Below are 23,146 nucleotides of genomic sequence, written 5' to 3' on the forward strand. Positions count from 1 at the left end.
AAATGCCACCAATTATGAGAATTAAATTTCGCATCAAAGCCGGGCGTGGCGGCGCACGTTTGTAATCCCAGCGCTTGGGAGGTGGAGACAGGAGGATGGAGCAGGTTCAAAGCCAGACACACTGGCTTTAAGAGACCCCGTTTCCAAATAAAAATATAAAATAGGTCTGGGAGTGTAGCCCGGAGGTAGAAGGGCTTCCCGGAACCCCAGTACCACCAAAAAAAAAAAAAAAAAAATTTTTTTTTTTCACTTCAATATCTACTGCTACCCACTTGGAAGCTGATTAGAAATCTTAAGCAGCAAAGACTGTAAAATTCACTCCATCTCCACTGCACAGAGGTACTGTTGTATCGTACCATTTGTTGCTGCCCATGAGGTATTACCTACATGCAGATGCAAAGCTCTAACCACATGTGTTTATCCAGCTACTTGACTCAAATTATTTAAAAGGCAGCAAAATGCTGCTCTCAGGGAATCTTTTTTCTTCTTCAGTACTCACAGACAGCTTGCTGTGACCGCAAGTGAGCTGTGAGACCACAGTGACTTTATTATCGGGTCACAAATAATGCTGAATATGTACCTACAGAGACCACAGTGTTAGCTCTTAGCGCAGCCTTCTGATCCAGTCACACATACTGCGTAATTACTTTTTAGACAGCCTTTAGTTGAAATTGTCAAGCTTTGTTTTCATTCCTCTAGGTCAATATACCTTAGAGAATTTTAAATGATAGTAATTAAAAGTCTCAGCTGGGCGTGGTGGTGCACGCTTGTAATCCCAGCACTCGGGAGGCTGAGACCAGAGGATCGTGATTCACAGACAGCCTCTGCTACTTAGTGAAGCCCTCTGCAACTTAGTGAGACCTTGTTTCCAAATAAAGAATAAAAAATAGGACTGGGGGTGTAGCTCAGAGGTAGAATGCCCTGGGTTCCATCCCCGGACTGCAAAATAAATAAATAATAAATAAATAAATGTCTTGTGAAAAAGTAAAATGCTAGCCAGTATTTTAAAGGTATTGCAATAAATTTATTCTTGTAGAACAAAAGACGAGAAAATGCTTTTCTCAGCTGTTAACTCTGATCAAGGGAAGAATTTTATCTTCAACAATCTGTATCTCTATCCTCATTTGTTCTCCATCTCTCTACATGGGACATGGTCAAGTGCCAAGTACAAGCAGCAAATAACTCAAGTACTGCCACACATTAAGTAAAAACATGTACACCAGATTTTACTATGCGTATTAATAAATATTCTTTATTTTAAATTTTGCACATTGCGCTTTAACATTACATCCAAACATTTCCCAAGTGGATGTCTACTTTGTAAAACCATATATTCAGTTCATTGTCATTTCTGTACAGAAGTATAAGTACAACATTACTTTTTGCCACTAAGTTGCTTTAGTAAGTCTCACAAGAAGAGAAACATTTAATGAAAAGAGATGGCTTAAATCATATGCAGGCCTGCGCAGCCACGCAACTAAAGACACAAGCCTGAAGAAAGAACAAACTAATGAAGTTACCTCCACCGTCTCCCCAAACAAGAAAGAATCACATTGATTTAAGGTAAATTTTTGCCATAAGTCACTAAATTATGTTTTTTTTTTGAAAGAGAAGGCGCAGTAGTCATCTTGAGTGTTTCATTGAAAGACAGAGCTATTTTATTTATTTAATTTGCTCCAGCCGTTGTCAACCAGCCACTACAAATGGGCCTCTTGTGGTCATTTAAGCGGCAGTATTTATTAAATTTCTCTTTCAGATGTTGTCGGTATTGTTCTCTATTGCTGTAGAAAGACTGGTTATTAGCCATAAATGACTGTATTTCATCTTGTGAGATAAAGATTTCCTCATCTGAAGTACATTCAGACTCATCCTGCAAATTAAAGCAGCAGTTAAGACCATGACTTTAAAAATGCAAAATGCTAAGTTGATAGAGCTAAAAATTAAAGCAGCCTAGCTGTTTAGTTTCAATTCAGTCACACAAAGCCTTTAATTGCAGTGTTTACAGAATGAGCAGTATGTCCTTGTCTTAGAAAATAATGTGAAAGTAAAATCCAACTCAACTTGGTTTGAAACCCTGAATCTACAATTTATCCTAGAAGCCTATTAGCCTATCAGAATATCACTATATTATCTCTGTTTTTTTTTAAAAAAATATATAAGCCAGGCATGGTGGCGCACCTTGTAATCCCAGCAATTGGGAGGCGGAGACATGAGGATCGCAATTTGTGGACAGCCTCAGCTAGTACTTAGGCCCTTTGCAACTCAGTGAGACCGTTTCAAAATAAATAATAAAAAACAGGGCTGGGGGGTGTAATTCAGAGGTAGAATGCCTCTGGGTTCCATCCCCAGTACTGGGGGGTGGGGGGGAGGTGAATATATGACTAATTAGAGATGTTTAAAACTAATTAACCAAATTTTATTTTTTAGTACTGAGGATTATACCCAAAGGCCCTCTACCTCCAAGCTTTACCCCCAGCCTGATTTTATTTCTCATTTGGAAACAGGGTCTCACTACGTTGTGGGGGACTTAAGTTGCTGAGGCTGGCTTCAGACCTGCAATCCTCCTGCCTCAGCCTCTCAAGTACTGGGATCACAAGAATGCACTACCACACCCAGCTTAGCCAAATTTGACTTATCTCTATAGGCTGGTCCTTTGTTAAAATTGTGTGTGTGTGTGGTACCAGGAATTGAACCCAGAGCTATTTCTGCCTCTAAGCTACACCCCCAGCCTTTATTTTTTAATTTGGAAAAAGGGCCTCACTAAGTCCCAGAGGGCTTCACCAAATTGCTGAGGCTGGCCCTGAACCTGCGATCTTCCTGTTTCAGCCTCCCAAAAGTACTGGAATTACAAGCATATACCACATGCCCAGCTTTATGTCAAAATTCTTACCACCACAAAGTAAGTAAAAGATAAATAATATTTTTTATTTTATTTATTTATTTGTGGGTCTGGGAATGGAATCCAGGGGCATTCAACCTTTGAGCTACACTCCCAGCCCTATTTTTTATTCTTTATTTTGAAACAGGGTCTCACTGAGTTACAATGGGCCTCACTAAGTAGCTAAGGCTGTCCTCGAACCCAGATCCTCCTGTCTCAGCCTCCCTAATGCTGGGAATAAAAGTGTAAGCCACCATGCTCAGCGTAGCCTCAGCTACTTAGTGAGACCCTGTTTCAAAATAAAGAAGAAAAAAAAAAAAAAGGGCTGGGGGTGTAGCTCAAAGATAGAATGCCTCTGGGTTCAATCCTCAAAACTGCCAAAAAAAAAAAAAAAAAAAAAAAAGTCCACTAGGATCCTAATTACTATGGAAAAGACACCAATCTTCTCTTTTTTTCCTCCTCCAAGAATCCCCCCCACACACAGAGAATCAATCAAGCTCTCTCTCTTGCACTACACTGGGTCAACTTGGAATCTGGTATAATTCATCTTAATTGGCGTCAATCATAAAAGATTTCCCAAAATGAGCTATATGCAACCCCCCCCCCCCGTGATTGGGATCAAAGCCGAGGCCTCCTGTGTACCATGTGAGTGCTCTACACTGAGCCACACCCCAGTCCTCTATTATGTTTCTACCCTCCATGACACGTAAAGGAAGTAACCTAGAATGCACGCTATACTTCAGAGTCTAGTTTCTTTCCTTGCATGAAAAGGTGACTACCATCAATTGCTACTCAGGCAAAATTTGCTTACAATAATTCTTCAAGGAGGCAGATTCCTACATAATGCTACTTCTAACCTACTCTCCCAAGTAGTCTCTTCAAACACCGAGACAGAGGAGAACAAGAAAATGTGCTCCAAAGAAGTTGCATAAATCTTAAATGGAAGAATAGACATGAAGTCACAAAAGAATAATGGGATACTCACCCTACCTTTCTTTCTTTTTTGTGTGGTGCTGAGGACTGAACCCAGGGGTGTTCTATCTCTGAGCTTCACTTCTAACCCTTCTTCATAGTCTCACTAGAATACTGAGTGTCTACGTTGCTGAGGCTGTCTTGGAACCTGCCTCAGTCTCCCAAGTATTGGGATCACTGGCAGGTACCATCACACCCGGCTCCTACATTTCTTAAAAGCTGCTCTACTCCCTACCCGAAACCCTCAAATACCATCCCCTCATCCACAACGAGGCACAGTGGACTACTTACAAGGAGTTCAACTAAGCTCTTGGCACCTTTTCCGGAATCAGGACCAAATGACATTTCTGTGGGTTCTGCAAACTGTGGTACATTTTTTCTATGCTCAAACCAAGGCAGTGGCTGCCCACCCTTTTCAGCGCTGCAACAGGTTTCAGGATGTGCATCTTTGGTCTTGTCACGGTGAAACACTGTGTGCACGCTATTTCCTGAGGTCTCTCGATTACCTGGATCTGTAATACAACTTCCAAGCTTTTGGATCTGAAATCATAGTAAAAGGTTTCCAAAGTAAAAAGGCAGGGAATAATAGCAATTATTCTTTAGAGAAAAATAAAAAACGAAATGCCCCGATGGGATATTAACTCTTTAGAAGAAACACCGAGCAATAGCAGCTTCCTTTAGTAAATGCCAGCTGGCATTTGCTAGTAAGCATTTACTACACAACCCAGATGCTATGCTGACTGGCCACATCACTTCACTTATATTCACAGAACTTTACATACCAAAGACTATTACCTACATTTCACAACTGATGAAAGGAAAATTAAACTGCTCAAGATTATATGACTAATATTTTAAAGTATTATGCAAAGAATGAATTAGGATTTATAACTCAAATGGACTTTTGGGTAAATACCCTCCCATATATATATGACCACAAAAATGAACTACCTAAGATACTTATTCTATAAAAAGAAATCCTAAACCAGGCATGGTGGCGCACGCTTGTAATCCCAGTACTTGGGAGGCTGAGACACGAATATGGCAGGTTTGTGGCCAGCCTTAGCAAACTTGTGAGGCTCTCTGCAACTTAGTGAGAACCTATCTCAAAATAAAACATAAAAATAGGGCTTTGGGGTATAGCTCAGAGGTAGAATGCCCCTGGGTTCAATCCTCAGTACCACAAAAGTAAATAAATTAAATGCTAGCAGCTAGGCTGCACATGTCACTTTAAGAAACCCAGAGTGTTCTCAACAGCAAAGGCTTAAAATTTTAAGAAATAGGACTGAGGATGTAGGTCAGTGGTAGAATGCTTGCCTAGCATCATGAGGCCCTGACCTAGTACTGCAACAAAACAAACAAACAAAAATATTATTTTTATTTTCTATAGCACTGGGGATCGAACCTCCAAACTATACCCCCAGCCCTATTTTATTTTTATCTGGATACAGGGTCTCCCTACATTGCTGAGAGTCTCACTACTTGCTGAAGCTGTCCTCGAACCTGTGATCCTCTTGTCTCAGCCTCCCAAGGACTGGAATTACAAGCGTGTGACACCATGCCAAGTCAAAAAAGGGCTAGGGGTGTAGCTCAGAAGTAGAATGTCCCTGGCTTCAATTCTCAGTACTGCACTACCCCCCCCCCCAAACCTGAGATATAACACTTACATGTTCATCACATTTCAACATTTTGCTTTTCTTTTTCTTCTTTTTATTTTTCCCTTTTGTGTTGTTCTCTTCGGAATTTGCCCAACATTCAACACAACTATCACCATCATCTTCTTTGTCTTCACAGTGATGAACACAGGAGTCATCACCTGCAAAAATCAATAATTCTTTTTATTTTTGCTCTTAAGTCAGCCATACGGTAGAAATAACTGGAAGTTTAATCTGAACCTACCGTGTTCATCGTGATTACAAATGCCTTCAGTGCAGGCAACATCTGAACCCTCCCGAGAACCTGTCTCACTCCCTTCCATGCTAGATGAGTATCCGCAATCACTACCGTTACAGTGTGGAGATATGCCTGAGAATAAACCAGGTGAAAGTTACAATCAATATTCAGGAATTACACGAGAATGGAGTGAACCAACTGAAGACCAGAGTAAAGTTTTAAGATTGGTGGTTAACAAAGTGGAAGTAAATTAAGTAATAAAAATAGGGTTAACATACAGTTTTTTATTTCTTTCAAATAATAAAGAACATAAAAAAATTAAGTATCTGATTAAATTATGTTTTTTTTGGGGGGGAGGGATAATGCAATATTTAAAATCCAGATTCCAAAATCTCTAAAGGATTAAAAAGAGACTTATAAAATATAAAATAGGTCTGGGAGTGTAGCCCAGAGGTAGAAAGCCCCTGGGTTCTATCCACAGTACCACAAAAAAAGGGAAAGATTATTTACTCACCTTTCTTTATTTTAGGGGACCCCAAAAGGTTGCCACTGCTAGGACAGGTGCACGATGTGTTTTCATTGGTGACAATCACTTCTACGCAGCTGTTACCATCTTCAGTGCTGCCACAGGCTTTGCAGCTGTTCTCTATGAAGTCTGTTTCCTTTAAGGGTTAACATTTAAGATAGTAAAAAACTTTCCCTCTATAATGGCTACATTTTAATTTCCTTAATATTAACTAATTAGGAGTTACGAGGCTAACAAATTAAGATTCTTATCATGAAAACTCATTATGCTACTTCATGTCTATGAACCATGAAAAGTAAGTTAAGAGTAAGTATGTGGATCGCAAGCACTGCTGAGACAAGAACATGGCAGGTTCACGGCCAGCCTCAGCTACTTAGGGAGGCCCTCTGTAATTTAGTGAAATCCTGTTTCGAAATAAAAAATAAAATAGGGCTAGGGTGTAGCTTGAAGGTAGAATCTCCTGGTATCAACCCCCAGCACCAAAACAAACAAACAAACAAAATTAAGAGTAAATGGCACTCATAATCCCAGACTTTGGGAGCCTAAGACAGGAGGATTGTGGTTCATGGCCAGCCTCAGCTACACAGTGCAACACAGTGAGACCCTGTTTCAAAAAAAAAAAAAAAAAAGGGGGGGACTTGGGGTGTAGCTCAGAGGTAGAATGCCCCTGGGTTCCATCCCTAGTACCACGGAAAAAAGAAAAAGAAAAAAAAAGAGTGAATGGTATTAATCAAGCTCTCTCAAAGTATAATTCACTGATCCTAGCATGTTTCCCTAGATCAAAACCATTTTTATCAGGTGGGTGGGTGTGGTGGTGCACACTTGTAGTCCCAGTATTTGGGAGGATTGAGGTTTAAGGCCAGTGTGCACTGATTTAGTGAAACTCCATTAAAAAAAAAAAAATAACAAGCTGATATGGTGGCACACATGCTTGTAATCCCAGCATTCAGGAGGCTGAGACCGGAGGATGGGGAGTTGCAGACAGCTTCAGCTACTTAGCAGCAACTTAATGAGACCCTGTTTCCAAATAGGTCTGGGAGTATATCCCAGAGGTAGAATGCCCCTGGGTTCCACCTCTAGTACCCCCACACAATAGGGCAAGGGGTGTAGCTTGAGGTCAAATGCCACTAGGTATCATCCCCAGACCCGCAAAAAATAAAAGCAAACAAAAAACATGAAAAGGGCTGAATGCTCCAGGGTGGAACACCAGGGTGAATGCCCAGTCCAATTAAAAACAAAAACAGAACTATTTTTTCCACAAAACGTAGATTGTTGTTTACTTTTATCTGGGCTGACACACTCGTAACACAAAAGCAATGATGCCAGAGTTCAAATCAGAGAATGTGAGCTAAGCGTAATCAAAGTCACTGCAGTCACCACTTGCCACAGATTCTCAGTATTTGACATTTTACTTCACACACACACACACACACACACACACACACACACACACACACACACACACACAGATAGAATTTTTTATGATACTGAGGACTGAAAGAGGCCCTAGCACATGGTAGGCAAGTGTTCCAACCAGAGCTACATCCTCAGCCCCCCCCCCCCGCCCCCGTTTTCTGCGGGTCTGGGGATGGAACCCAGGGGCATTCAACCTCCAGGCTACCCCCTTTCCCATTCTTTGAAACTGGTCTCACTGAGTTGTGGAGGGCGTAAGTAGCTGAGGCTGTCTGCGAACCACGAACCTCCGGTCTCAGCCTCCCGAATGCTGGGATTAGAAGTGTGCGCCACCATGCCCAGCTCCCCCTTCCCGTTTTTGTGTGTGGTATGGAGGACTGAACCCAAGGATGTTCTACTTTTGAGCTATACTCCAGCCTCTTTTCTTTCCTTCCTTCCTTCCTTCCTGGTGGTACTGGGGTTCCTGAAAGCCCTTTTTACCTCCAGGCTACACTCCCAGGCCTATTTTTATATTTTTATTTGGAAACAGGGTCTTCGAACCTATGTGATCCTCCTGTCTTGGCCTCCCAAGTGTGGGAATTACAAGTGTGTGTCACCACGCTTGGCATTATTTATTTTTTGTGGTGTTGGGAATGAAACCCAGGGGCTTTTCTACCTCTGGGCTACAGCCCCAGCCTATTTTATATTTTATTTGGAAACAGGGTCTCACTAAGTTATTGAGAGCCTCACTAAGTGGCTGAGGTTGGCTTTGAACCTGTGCGATCCTCCTGTCTCAGCCTCCCACGTACTGGGATTATAAGTGTGCGCCACCACACCCGGCAGCCCCTTTCTTTTGAAACACATCTCCTTAGGTTGCTATCTCATAAATTGCTGAGGCTGACCTCAAACTTGTGATCCTTTTGCCTCAGCCTCCCAAGTAGCTAGGATTACAGGGTCTCATAAACATGTCCAGTTTATGAATGAATGCTTTTGATGTAGCAATAAAAAGTATTAATTTTATTAGATATCAACTGTGAATAAATGTCTTTTGGTTTTTATTTTTGCTGTTCTGGGGATGGAACCCAGGGGCATTCTACCTCTGAGCATGGTATCTCCAGCCCTATATGTCATTCTTTATTTTGAAACAGAGTCTCACTGAGTTGCAAAGGGCCACACTAAGTTGCTGAGGCTGGCTTCGAACCTGCACAATCCTCCTGTTTCAGCCTCCCAAATGCCAGGATTACAAGCTTGCACCACCACGCCCAACTTTTTTTTTTTTTTTTTGCAGTAGTGGGGATAAAACCCAGGGGCATTTTACCATTGAGCTACACCTCCAGCCCTATTTTTATTCTTTTTTTTTTTTTTTTGGTGGTACTGGGGATGGAACCCAGGGGCCTTCTACCTCCAGGCCATACTCTCAGACCTCTATTTTATTTGGAAACAGGGCCTCTTAACCCAGCTGAGGCTGGCTTTGAACCTGTGCGATCGTCCTGTCTCAGCCTCCCAAGCGCAGGGATTACAAGCTGTGCACCACCAAGCCCAGCCCAGCTCCTATTTTTTATTCTTTATTTTGAAACAGAGTGTCACTGAGTTGCAAAGAGCCTCACTAAGTAACTAAAAGGCTGTCTTTGAACCACAATCCTCCTGTCTCAGCCTCCCAAATGCTGGGATTACAAGCGTGAGGCACCACACCTAGCTTCTAGCCCTACCTTTTATTCTTTATTTCTTATTTTTATTTTTTTGGTGGTACTGGGGTTCCTGGAAGCCCTTCTACCTCCGGTATACACTCCCACGGGCTACACTCCCAGACCTATTTTTTTTTAACATTTTTATGTGGAAACAGAGTCTCTTAAGCCAGCAAGGCTGGCTCCGAACCAGCGCGATCCTCCTGTCTCCGCCTCCCAAGCGCGGGGATTACAAGCGTGCGCCACCATGCCCGGTGTATTCTTTATTTTGAAACAGGGTCTCACTGAGCTGCAAAGGGCCTCACTAAGAAGTTGGCTTTGTACTTGAGACCCTCCTATCTCAGCCTCCCAATTGCTGGTTTACAAGCATGTGCCATTACTCCTGGCTTGAATAAAGGTCTTATTTTTATTTTTGCAGGTCTGAGGATGGAACCCAGGGGCATTCGACTTCCAAGCTACACCTCCTGCCCTATTTTTTCTTTATTTTGAAACCAAGTCTCACTAAGCCGTGGAGGGCCTCACTAAGTAACTGAGGCTGTCCATGAACTGCGATCCTCTGGTCTCAGCCTCCCGAATGCTGAGATTACAAGCGTGTGTCACCACACTTGGCTAATGAAAGTCTTTTAAACAGCTTGTGTGAAAGACTGGAAGCATGCCTAAAGCATTTCTGTCCCACACCAAAGTACAATGGTTACCTTAAGGAAAAGTACTTGGGCAATTGAGCTGTTGCTAAACTAGTTTTTTCCCTGGAATATAAATTTCACTTGAAAGAATGACTGAGATAAACCACGGTTATTTGAATTTGAATATTTAGCAGGCATTTCCTCAAAATTGAATGAACTCAGTCCATCATTTCAAGGTAAACAATGGATAAGATACTATTGATAATGATAAAATTTCACACCTTGAAATTACAGAAATTTCAAAACCAGAATACAGCATTGTGAAGTTGATAATACTAAAATTTATGTCCTTTTTTGAGGATCGCAGTTTGAGGACAGCCTCAGCTACTTAGGCCCTTTGCAACTCGGTGAGACCTTGTTTCAAAATAAAGAAAATAAAATAGGGCAGGGGTGTGCCTTGGAGGCACAATGTCCCTGGGTTCCACCCCAGTAACGCCAAAAAAAAAAAAAAAAGTTATTTGCAAAAATATAAAAATAACACCATTCTTTTCACTCTCATTACTTATTTATTTATTTAATTTTTTTGGTGGTACTGGGGGTGGAACCCAGGGGCTTTCTACCTCTGGGCTATACTCCCAGACCTATTTTTATACTTTATTTGGAAACAGGGTCTCACTAAGTAGCTGAGGCTGGATTCAAACACATGCGATCCTCCTGTCTCAGCCTCCCAAGTGCAGGGATTACAAGTGTGCGCCACCACGCCTGGCATATACTCTCATTATTTAAAAATGTGATTTTTCAAAAACTACCATCCTGGCCAGGCGTGGTGCTGCACACTTGTAATGTCAGTATTTTGGAGAATGAGACAAGAGGACTGTGGTTCTCGGACAGCCTCAGCTACTTAGTGAGCTCTTTGTAACCCAGTGAGACACTGTTTGAAAATAAATAAAAAATAGGGAAGGGAGTGTAGCTCAGAGGTAGATTGCCCCTGGGTGTCATCTCCAGTACCACAAAAACAAAAACAAACCAGCTATCATTCCAGCCAGGTATTGTGGCTAATGCTTGTAATACCAGAATTTAGGAAGCTGAGACAGGAAGATCCAGATTTGAGGACAGCCTCAGCTACTTAGTGAGGCCCTTTGCAACTCAGAGACCCCATTTCAAATTAAAGAATAAAAAATAGGGCTGAGGGTGTAGCTCAGAGGTGAGTTTTTTTGGTGTGTGTGTGTTTTACTAGGAATTGAAATCAAGGGCACTTTACGATTAAGCTACATTCCCAGCCCATTTAAATTTTTATTTTAGCCAGACATGCTGGCACATGCTTGAATCTCAATACTTGGGAGGCTGAGACAGGAGGATAGCAAATTTAAGGCCAGCCTCAGAAGCTTAGTGAGGGTCGGCAACATATTGAGATCCTATTTTCAAATAAAATATAAAATAGGTCTGGGGGTGTATGGGTTCCAATTCCAGTACCCAAAAAAAAAAAAGTTGTTTTGTCTTTTTTTTTTTTTTTTTAATTTTGTGACAGGGTCTTGCTATCTGCTCAGTTTAACCTCAAACTCGGGATTCTCCTTCTTTAGCCTTCTAAGTAACTGGAATATAAGAATACAGCCATAGAAAGATTTATGTTTCTTTTGTGGTACCCAGGGGCATTCTATCTCTGAACTACACCTCCAGGCCTATTTTACTTTTTAATTTGAAAACAGGATCTTGCTAAGTTGCTGAGACTGGCTTTGAACCTCTGATCCTCCTGACTTAGCCTCCCAAAGTACTGAGATTACAGGGGTGTACCACTAAGCCTAGCTAAAGTTTACGGTATTCAAAAATAAAATTACTTCTCTTTCTTTGGTTTTTGGTACTAGTGACTGCATCCAGCCACTCCACTTGTCCTTTTTTACTTTGAAAAACAGGGTCTCACTAAATTACTAAAGCCAGCCTCAAATCTACAATCCTCCTCTCATTTCCCAAGTACTGGGATTATAGGCATGTACCACCATGTCTGGGCTTTTTACTTTTCTCCCTCACACCTTTTTTTGTGGTACTAGTGAATGAACCTAGAGGCATTCTATCTCTGAGCTACACCCTCAGCCCTATTTTATTTTTTATTTAGAAAGAGGTCTCGTTAAATTCTGAGAGTCTAGCTATGTTGTTGAGGGTTGGCTTCGAACATCTGATGTTCCTGTTTCAGCATCCCAAGTAATGGAATCACAGGCCTGAGTGCACCACCATGCTCAGCTTCCACTGTACTTTCTTTATTCACTTTTTTTTTTTTTTGCGAGTCTGGGGATGGAACTCGGGAGCATTTGACTTTCGAGCTATACCCTCCTGCCCTAGTTTTTTTTATTCTTTAACTTGAAACTGGGTCTTACTAAGCTGCAGAGGGCCTCACTAAGTAGCTGAGGCTGTCCTCGAACCGTGATCCTCCAGCCTCAGCCTCCCGGATGCTGGATTACAAGCATGCGCCACCACGCCCGGCATTATTCACTTTTTTTTTTAATAGAACACCCCCAGCCCTATTTTTTTATTCTTTATTTTGAACAGGGTTTCAATAAATTGCGGAGGACCTAAGTAGCTAAGACTAGCTGTTAATGCAAGATTCTCCTGTCTCAGCCTCTCAAGTACTAGAATTACAAGCATGTGCCACCACACCTGGCTCCACTGTACTTCCACTACAGTAAATATTGATAAGTATGACCACATAGCCAGGCATGGTGATGCACGCTTGTAATCCCAGCATTTGGGAGGCTGAGACTGGAGGATTGCGGTTCGCAGACAGCCTCAGCTACTTAGTGAGGCACTCCACAATTTAGTGAGACCCTGTTTCAAAATAAAGAATAAAAAATAGGGCAGGGGTATAGCTCGGAGGTCAAATACCCCCGGGTTCCATCCACATACCCTCCAAAAAGAAAAAAGAAAAAAAAAAAAATAGTATGACCACATAAGCAGAAGCTCACTGGGCACCTTAGTTTTTAAGAATGTAAAGGGTTCCTGTGACTTGAGAACTGTAGGCAGAGGTAGCAATCCATATTTTTTTGAATTAACCCAGGGGCGAGCTACCCCCAGCCATATTTTATATTCATTCATTCATTCATTCATTCATTCATTCATTTATTCATTTATGGTACTGGGCTGAACCCAGAGGCATTCTACCTTCCGGCTACACCCCAAGCCCGATTTTATTTATCTGGAAACAGGATCTTGCTAGACTTCTGAGAGTCTCATTAAATTGGTGAGGCTGTCCTTGAACCTACATTCGTTCTGTCTTAGACTCCCAAGTACTGGGATTGCAGGCGTGAACCACCATGCCAGGCTCTTTTTGTTGTTGTTGCTATACTGGGGATTCAACCCAGGGGCATTCTACCTTTGAGCTACATCCTCAGCCCTATTTTATTTTTGAAACAGGGTTGCAATGAGTTGGGGAGGACCTCACTAAGTAGCTGAGTTTGAATGCGAACCTGCAATCCTGATTCAGCCTCCAAGTACAATAGTCAAGTAGAGAGAGAACTACTCAACACTAACTTTGAGATTACAAATTCTGATGTACACAAAAAAGGCCAACACACCATCTGTGAGAGCTCACCTCTGGAAAAACAAAAAATCTCAATATAGCAAAAAGGGACACTTACTTCCAAAGCAGTATCTACACAATTATGAACTATACTAAGAAACACTACCTTCTCTTGGCTTACTTCTTTTTCATCTGCTGTTTGTAAGGGAGCAGGAATATCACACACACACTTATTTTTTCGTCTATTCTTCCGTTTTTGGCGTTTCTTTTCTTGCTTGAGTTCTCTTACTCGTTCCTCTTCTGAAAATTCCTCACAAAGTTGTTCCAAGCGGCTAATTCCCTGTACCTTTTCCACAGTCATCTATTATAAAAACAAAGTTAAGAATGAATATTGGTCATAACTTCCACAGAAATTCTCATGTTAATTTTTTTTGTGTGTGGTACTGGGGGTGGAACCCAGGGGCTTTTCTACCTCCGGGCTATACTCCCGAAACGGGGTCTCACCAAGTTGCTGAAGCCTCATTAAATAGGTGGGGCTGGCTTTGAAACCGTGCCATCCTCCTATCTCAGCCTCCCATGCAAGTGCCACCATGCCTGGCTCTCATGTTAAATTTAAATGATATCACATACACTCAACTAAAATTTTATGCTTTAATTTTAATCAGACATAGAATCTTTTTTCCCCCTAGTACTGGGGATGGAACCCAGGGCTATTCTACCGCTGAACTATATCCCCAGCCCTATTTTTTATTCTTTATTTTGAAACAAAGCCTAAGTGCAGGAGGCCTCACTAAGTAACTGAGGCTGGCAGCAAAACACGATCCTCCTGTCTCAGCCTCCCAAGTATTGGGTTAACAAGCCTGCACCACCATGCCCGGCATCAGCCCCAAATTCCGTACCAACTCAGTGAACTTCCAGAGAATTAGAATAACCTCCTTCATTGACATTCAGAAGCAATGGAGCTATTAATACCAAGAGCAATTTAACTTACGGCTTTACATGTTATACTTTCATTATCAATTATATTTTTATGCTAAGTAACTTGGTCAGAGAAGAATTTCCACTTCTTTTTTGTGTATGGTAATGGGGATTGAACCCAGGGGCATTCTATCTCTGAACTACATCCCCAGCCCTATTTTTTATTCTTTATTTTGAAACAGGGTCTTACTAAATTGCAGAGGGCCTCATTAAGTAGCTGAGGCTGCCCTCAAAACCTGTGATCCTCCTGTCTCAGCTTCCTCAATATTGGGATTACAATCATGTACCACCACATCTGGCTCCCACTTATTAGAGTAATCCATTTGCAATTTTGTACCGTTTTAGCACTTCACTAAAATTCTCACAGAGCTTTATGTCACTGGTTCTGGGCACACTCAAAAACTGTTTTAGAGCATGATGGTGTGCGCTTGTAATCCCAGCACTTGGGAGGCTGAGAAAGGAGGATCGTACAGGTTCAAAGCCAGCCTCAGCTACTTAGGCTCTCAACAACTTAGTGAGACCCTGTTTCCAAATAAATTATAAAATAGGTCTGGGAGCATAGCCTGGAGGTAGAAAAGCTCCTGGGTTCCACTCCCAGTACCACCAAAAAAACAAAAACAAAACAAAACAAAAAAAAAACCTGTTTTATCTAAAAAAGCAAGGGCCAGCCGGGCGTGGTGGTGCACGCTTGTAATCCCCGCGCTTGGGAGGCGGAGACAGGAGGACCGCACAGGTTCGAAGGCAGTCTTATTGGCTTAAGAGACCCTGTTTCCAAATAAAAAAAATATAAAATAGGTCTGGGAGTGTAGCCCAGAAGAAGAAGGGTTTCCAGAAACCCCAGTACCACCACAAAAAAAAAAAAAAAAAAAAAAAAAAAAAAAAAAAAGGCAAGGGCCACCAGACTGCTGCTGTGCCCTCTGAGGCTCCTGGTAAGTGATGTCAGGCCCAGGGCTCACCACCACCTCCTCCACTAAGCCCAGCGATGGCATGGCCCAGTGTGTGTCCAACAGCAGCGCCTGTGGCCACATGAGCTGCAGTGGATGCCATCAGACCTGGCTGCTGGGATGCAGCCGTGAGTGAGCCCACTACAGAGGATGGGGCTGCTGCTGGTGGCTGAGCTGCTGATGCAGGCCTAGGCATAGCTCTCATGTGAGGGCCTGGCTGGCTGGAGGGGCCACCTGGCATCTTTAGCTGAAGTGTGTAATCGCTGGATGTCCAGAAAACTCTTCCTATCTTAAATAATGACAGTTTTAAAAATCCACTCAGAAAGCTGATACAATTAATCCCTATGAGGAAGACAGTTATAGAAACTGCTCTTCCAATGAGCAATAGCCTAATTGTTTCTTTTGTTGTTGCTGTTTTTGTTTTTTGTGGTACTGGGGATGGAACCCAGGGGCCTCCTACCTCTGGGCTACATCCCAGACCTATTTTATATTTTATTTGGAAACAGGATCTCACTAAGTAGCTGAGGCTGGCTTCGAACCTGCGCAATGTGATCTTCCTGTCAGCCTCCAAAGTACTGAGATTACATGCGCGTGTGACCAAAACCAGCTAATAGCCTAAATTTGTTGTTGTTTTGGAATACTGGCATTAGATCCCAGATGCAGTCTACCTCTGAGCTACACCTCCACCCTACATTATTTTCTATTTTGAAAAAGGGTCTCACACAAATTTGGTGAAATTGGCCTGGACCGCTGCAATTCTGACTCAGGGTAAAACATTCATTTCTTCAGTTAATGAAAAGAACAGTTAAGCCGGGCATGGTGATGCACACTTTGTAATCTCAGCACTTGTAAGGCTGAGACAGGAGGATAACAGTTTTAGGGCCAGCTTCAGCTACTTAGTAAGGCCCTGTTCAAAATAAAGAATAAAGAAATAGGGCTGGAGGTGTAATTTAGGGGGAAAATGCCCCTGGGCTAAATTTAAACCACAGTATTGAAAAAAAAAAAAAGTAGTTAACTTAATTAAATGATCTAATCTCCAAAGGCACGAAACATACAAAGAAAAACTTATAAAATTTGTTCATGTGCTGAGTGTGGTGGTGCACACCTGTAATCCCAGTACTGGGGAGGCTGAGAAAGGAGGATTGCTGGTTCGAGGACAGCCTCAACACAAGTAGTGAAACTCTCATCAACCTAGCAAGACCCTGTTTTCAAATAAATAAAATCAGGCTGGAGATGTAGCTCAAAAGTAGAATGCCTCTGGGATCAATCCCTAGTACCATCAAAATAAATAAATAAATAAATAAATAAATAAATAAATCTGTTCTCCATAAACTAGTATAAATTATCCCAATCAGGTTGCTTACAGTTCATGAACAGACCAGGCATGGCAGTTCATGTATCAGGAGGATCACAGGTTTGAGGCCAGCCTCAGCAACTTAGCAAGATGCTCAGCAATGCAGAGATAACTTGTTTCAAAATAAAAAATTGAAAGGGCCAGGGGTTATAACTTGGAAGTAGATTGGTCAGGGTTCCAATCCCCATTACCACAAAAATAAACGAATGAAGTTCATGAATGGGCTTCTGGGAATGCTTTCACCCCATTCCTAAAAGCAACTGGTGACTAGTTAAAGTGCTACAATCAAGCCTTGATATATAGAAAATATTCACTAGCCAAATATATGTTTTACAGAATGTAATTTTTAAAAAATGTTACCAAATCACAAGCCAAAAACCAAACAGCAGCATTACAGAGAACTTTGAATGTACTTCTAGAAGTGTGTTTGTGCACGAATGCATATGGTGCTGGGATGAATCCCAGGGTCCTGTGCACCATAGGCAAACATTCTACCACAGCCATATCCAAACCTCTAAAAGTGTATCATGGCATGCATTACTAATTTACTTCATACTACCAGACATCAGACAAACTGGGACTCACTGCAGGTCTCCAATTTTGTTGCTTTCTTTTTGCTGCTTTTAACTTTTCTTTAGTTATGATTCATAGCAGCATCTTTTTGATCAGCAACTTTGTTCTTTACTCTAAGAAAGTCTAATAATGCTGGAGGAGTAATAGGATTAAAAAAAAAAAAAATCTGCAGACTTCCAAATTATAGTTCCCTGGGATCACCCCCTCCACTCCTCACCAGAAGCTATGAAACTGTTAGGAGTGAATCACATCTCTCTGAGGAACTAATAAGCAATTTTGGACATGAAGCAGCCTACACTTTACATAAAGCATCAAATGTTCTTACCTCAAAGCTCTTGCGTAAAGCATCAACTCCAAGATAGAAAAGCATCTGCCAGGTCTGTTCTTCTGCCCGCAGTTTTTGCCAGATTCGATGCAGTCTTTCATAAAGATGAATTCCCAAGCAAGTTAGAACTTCTTCTTGAGCTATATCTATTGTCTTAGCATGCCTTTCTCTTCGCCTATAAGGGAGAATAAGTCACATTAATTCTTAGTACCCTCAACTGAAAACAATAAAAGAATAATACACCTACAAATTAAAGTTTTAAATACAATCTGCCTACCTAATAACAACAGCTATATATACATTTATAATCAATTAATGTACATGTAAACACACAAGCATGCATAAGTATAATCAGTGAGAAATACACATGCAAGTAGAACACAGTCCTAATTTTGCTAAAAAATAAAATAAGGTAATTCAGGAACTGGCTCACAGAGGTGGGGTTTAGGGCTTAGAAAAGTAATAAGTGCCTACTTCATTGTAGACTTGGTTTCTTTTACCTTCAAATTGGAGCAAAAAATACCTATTTGTTTTTTGTTTGTTGGGTTTTAAGAAAAAATGGAAAAAAACAAAGCAAAGTGGTTTCATCATGGGCAAGAGTCCTCTTGATCAGTCTTTAGTGCAAGTGTTTGTAGCACTACAGTAATAAAAGAGGTCTTTGAATTCTAAGATGCCTAGCTGAAAGTAGGCACTTAAGTAGGGTTGGTAGAGACATAAACACAAAACGAAATGGGTTTGATTTATGCTTTGAACAGCTTTTTCTGATTTTACTTTCACAACAATGCCAGAGATAACCTTTCTGGTTCTTATATAATTTAATAATAGTATAAACAGTTCATGAATTACATTCAATAAAGCATTTCTTAACCCCCTGCTGCAAAGATCTCACTTCTATGCAAGAACTATCATTATGAATAAAATCTAAACATGATAATGCATAGCTAAAGAAAAATTCCTTTCAATCATTTTCAAGTGAAAATGATAATCTATAATAATGATAGCCAAAAAAAAAAAAAAAAAAAAGAAAAAAAGAAAAAGCCTGCTTCCCTTCCCTTCAAGCAAGGAGCAGAGGACTAGACCAAACACCAGAGGAGAACAGTTGTTTCCATATTTTCACAGTAATTGAGAGAGCACAATCATTATAGGCATTATCTTATACATGTATCATATGTATTGAGGCAGAAGATGACAGAAATAAACTTTCAGTAATAAAATGAAGCAAAGCGCTAGATAGCCCATTCTAGCAAACTACATACTCATACCCTCCTGCGAACTCTGGCTCAGCACGACCCAAAAGATGTGCAATGAAGTCTGTTTCACAGCAAACATGTATGTGTCGCTCATGTGGACAGCACCGCAAGCCTTCATAAAGTGCAGCACAGTAGCCCTTTTCTTTGCTGCAGTCAAGTTCACCAATAAGAATATTGTACGCCCGGAGGACTTTATTTTTGCAATCAGTGCAAAATCTGTTGAAAAGAAAAACCCTAAAATTAAGACCTGGTTGTATAACTATTTCATGCAGCATATAACAGTATGGCACAGATGATGGCACTCCCCTCCCATACAATAAATAAAAAAAAACTCCATACACACGTTAAAAACATACACATAGCTGAGCATAGTGGTGCATAGCTGAGCGTAGTGGTGCATGCCTGGAGTCCCAGCTACAAAGAACGATTGCGAGAGCTCAGGGGTTTGGGGCCAGACTGGGCAACATATCAAGACCCTCAAGCCATTTGCAAGTCTACAGACCTGTAATCCCACTACTTAAAATTCAGAGACAGGAGGACCCCGGTTTGAGGACAGCCTCAGAAACTTAGCAAGATCCTGCTTCAAAATAAAAAATAAAGGGCTGGGGGAATGGAGCTTAGAGGTAAAATGCCCCTGGTCGATCCCCAATACCAAAACAGAGCAAGAACAACAACAACAAAAAAATACCCTCAAAAATAAAAACAAACCAACCAAAAACACACATGTTAAGATAAATACAAACTTAGGGATTAGATGAATATAGCTAGATTATCATTTGACAAAGTAGTATATGTATTTTTATTGTTCTTTTTTTTTTTTTTTTTTGCAGTACCAGGAATGGAACCCAGGGGCATTCTACCTCTGGGCTATACTCCCAGACCTATTTTATACTTTATTTGGAAACAGGGTCTCACTAAGTTGCCGAGCGCCTCACTAAGTAGCTGAGGCTGGCTTCCAACCTGCGCGATCCTCCTGTCTCAGCCTTCCAAGCGTGGGGATTATAAGTGTGCAGCACCACACCTGGCTTTATTGTTAATTTCTAAAATATCCAATTACTTCTTTCAAAAATGCTTATTTCTCAATACACAGACATAACATAGACAACATATACATGGAAAAGTGTTTTAAACTTAAATGTATATAATGTGGCAGAAGTACAGAGATCTTGTATTAATTTTAGGGGAGGAAGAAATTTTCTCTCATTTATCAATTAGAAAGAAGAAGCCAGGCATGGTGGCTCAAAACTGTAATACCAGCATTCAGGAGGCAGAGACCAGAGAATGGCAGTTTGCGGACAGCCTCAGCTACTTAGCGAGGCTCTTCGCAATTCAGTGAGACCCTGTTGCAAAACTCCTGGGCTCAAGTGATCCTTCTGCCTCAGCTTCCCAAATAGTTGGGATTATAGATGTGCACCTGGCCTCCCTCTTCTTAGAGCTGCCCTGTCTGATACCATGATGCTTTTCTCCTATATTTTCTTCTAGGAGTTATATAGTTTACATTTAGGTCTTTAATCTCTTTTGAGTTAATTTTTGTATATTTCTCTCCATTCTTAAAAGCATTAGTGAAGTGCAGTGACTGTGACTGTTACTTGTCAGCCTTTTTGCTTCTGTTTGCCTAGTAGTCCTCTAATTTAACCCATAATTTAGCCTCTAATTTAATACTTATCCATTTATAGATATACCGTTAACTACTATTGGGATGTGGCATCAAGACAGTGCTTGGCAATTATAAGGATAAATATTATAGTAAAAGCTGTAAATAAATAAGAATAGCCTGGTAAGGTGGCTCCCATGTATAATCCTAACTATTCCCAGCTACTCAGGAGGCTGAGGTAGAAGAACCACTTGAGCCTAGGAGTTTGGGAACAGCAAGGGAAATATAGCAAGACCATGGATTTTTTGTTTTTGTTTTGAAGAACTAGGAATTGAACCCCAGAGGCATTCTACTTCTGAGCTATAATCCCAGCCCTTTTTAAAATTATTATTTTGAAACAGGCCTCACTAAGTTACGGAGGATCTCACTAAGTAGCTGAGGCTGGCTGCGAACCTGTGGTCCTCCTGTCTCAGCCTCCCAAGTACTGGGTTTACAAGCATGCGCCACCACACCCAGAAAAAAGACCCTGTTTTTAACAGCAGCAGCAAAACAGGAATAATAGGAATACAGAGGACAAATTTGAATCTGGGAGAAATAATTAGATTTGTTTTAGAAAAATTATTTTAGTATGAGATGCATTAGTGTTAAAAAGAATGGAAACTGTTGGGCATGGTGGTGCACCTTTGTAATCCCAGTACTTGGGAGGCTGAGACAGGAGGATCAGGGTTCATGGCCAGCCTCAGCTAATTAGTGAGGTGTTCCACAACTTAGTGAGACCTGTTTCAAAATAAAAAATAAAAAATAGGGCTGGGGGTGTAGCTGAGAGGTTGAATGCCCCTGGGTTCAATCCCCAGCACCACCAAAAAAGAAAAAAAAAAAAAAAAAAAAAAAGAAAGAAAAAAAAAGAAAAGAAAAGAAAAGAAAAGCTGGGTGTGGTGGCCCATGTCTGTAATCCCAAAACTTGGGAGGCTGAGACAAGAGGATTGCAGCTTCAAAGTCAGCCTGAACAATTTAGTATAGCCCTCTGTAACTTAGTGAGACTATTTCCAAATTAAAAAGGGGAGGAACTGGAGGTGTAGCTCAGAGGTAGCATGCCCTTAGGTTCAATCCCTAGCACTACAAAAACAAAAAAGAAAAAATCTGGTCATTATAACACATGTCTATAATTCCAGTACTTGGGAAGCTGAGACAGGAGGAATGCAAGTTTGCAGCCAGCCTCAGCAACCCAATGAGACCCTCCACAATTTAGTGAGATCATGTTCAAAATAAAAGAATAAGAGCCAAGCATGAGGGGCACACCTGTAATCCCAATACTTGGGAAGCTAAGAAAGGAGGATCACAGGTTTGAGGACAGCTTCATCAAAGAATGAGATTCTCATCATCCCAGTGAAATCCTATTTCCAAATAAGAAATAAAAGCAGGCTAGGGGTATAGCTCAAAGGTAGAATGCCCTAGGTTACATTCCTAGTAGTATACACACAAAAAAACTTGATTTCACTTATATGTTATTTCAAATAACATGTAAGTGAACGTAGAAACAGAAGGTAGAATGGTGACTGCCAGAGGCTGAAGGAAGGGAAAAACAGCGTTGTTCATGGGTTACCTAAGGTAAAGACATTTTAGAGTTTTTAGTTCTTTTCTTTCTTTCTTTTTTTTTTTTTTGCAGTACTGGGGATGGAACCCAGGAGCATTCTACCTCCGAGCTATACCCCCAGTCCTGTTTTTTATTATTTTGAAACAGAGTCCCACACTAAGTTGCAGAGGGCATCACTAATAAGCTGAGGCTGGCCAAGAACCGCGATTCTCCTGTCTCAGCCTCCCAAGTACTAGGATTATACATGTGTGCACACCATACCCAGCTTTTTGTTGTTGTTTTCTGTTTTTGTGGTACTGGGGATTGAACCCAGAGACTTTCTACCTCTGAGCTACATTCCCAGCCCTTTTTTAAAATAATTTTTTGTTTTGAAACAGGATCTCACTAGGTTGCTAAGAGTTTAAATTGTTGAAGCTAGTCATCTCCTTCTCCTTCTCCTCCTTTTTGTGGTACTGAGAGTGGAACCCAGGGGCTTTTCCAGACCTACTTTATACTTTATTTGGAAACAGGATCTCACTAAGTTGCTGAGAGCCCCACTAAGTAGCTGAGGGTGGCTTCGAACCTGTGTGATCCTCCTTGTCTCGGCCTTCCAAGCGCTAGGATACAAATGTGTGCCACCATGCCCAGCTATGTTGAAGCTAGTCTTGAACCTGCAAACTTCCTGTCTCGGTCTCCCAAATACAGGGATTATAGGTGTGTGCATCCACACTCAGTTCTCTAGATATCATTTGTACAACAATGTTAACAATACTATAATATATGTTTAAAAACAGAGTAAACTGGGTATGGTGGTACAGGCTTTAATCCGAGTACTTGGGAGGTTGAGACAGGAGGATCACAAATTCACAACAAGCCTCAGCTACTTAGTGAGGCCCTGCACAACTTAGTGAGACCCTGTTTTAAAATAAAAAGTAACAGGGAGGGAACGGGGTGGGGATCGGGTAGGGGCTAACTGGGCGATGTGTGCATGTATGTCTACAAAAGTATTTTCTTTATACCATTATGATGTATAAATACATTGCACCAATAAAAAATAAATTAAAAAAGAAAAAAAAAT

The 23,146-nt window shown here is 41.1% G+C and overlaps 1 protein-coding gene across 4 annotated transcripts in view; it reads right to left on the minus strand.

Annotated features, from left to right (window-relative positions):
- Positions 1 to 1,666: 1,666 nt before the first annotated feature.
- GGNBP2 (gametogenetin binding protein 2) overlaps positions 1,667 to 23,146 on the minus strand; it is a gene marked incomplete at both ends in the record, with an annotated part of 54,919 nt that continues 33,439 nt past the window's right edge. For 2 of the 4 annotated variants that reach the window (XM_080712392.1, XM_080712390.1), the window contains 8 exons: positions 1,667 to 1,870; positions 4,142 to 4,390; positions 5,518 to 5,666; positions 5,750 to 5,875; positions 6,258 to 6,405; positions 13,644 to 13,838; positions 17,652 to 17,826; positions 18,908 to 19,117. In XM_080712392.1, coding sequence (XP_080568518.1) covers positions 1,667 to 1,870; positions 4,142 to 4,390; positions 5,518 to 5,666; positions 5,750 to 5,875; positions 6,258 to 6,405; positions 13,644 to 13,838; positions 17,652 to 17,826; positions 18,908 to 19,117 — 1,456 coding nt within the window. The remainder of the gene's footprint in view (positions 1,871 to 4,141; positions 4,391 to 5,517; positions 5,667 to 5,749; positions 5,876 to 6,257; positions 6,406 to 13,643; positions 13,839 to 17,651; positions 17,827 to 18,907; positions 19,118 to 23,146) is intronic. The other 2 variants (XM_080712391.1, XM_080712389.1) reach the window with 1 other exon arrangement.

This window comes from Muscardinus avellanarius (genome assembly GCF_963383645.1).
Source record: "Muscardinus avellanarius genome assembly, chromosome: 16".
Taxonomy (NCBI): Eukaryota; Metazoa; Chordata; class Mammalia; order Rodentia; family Gliridae; genus Muscardinus; species Muscardinus avellanarius.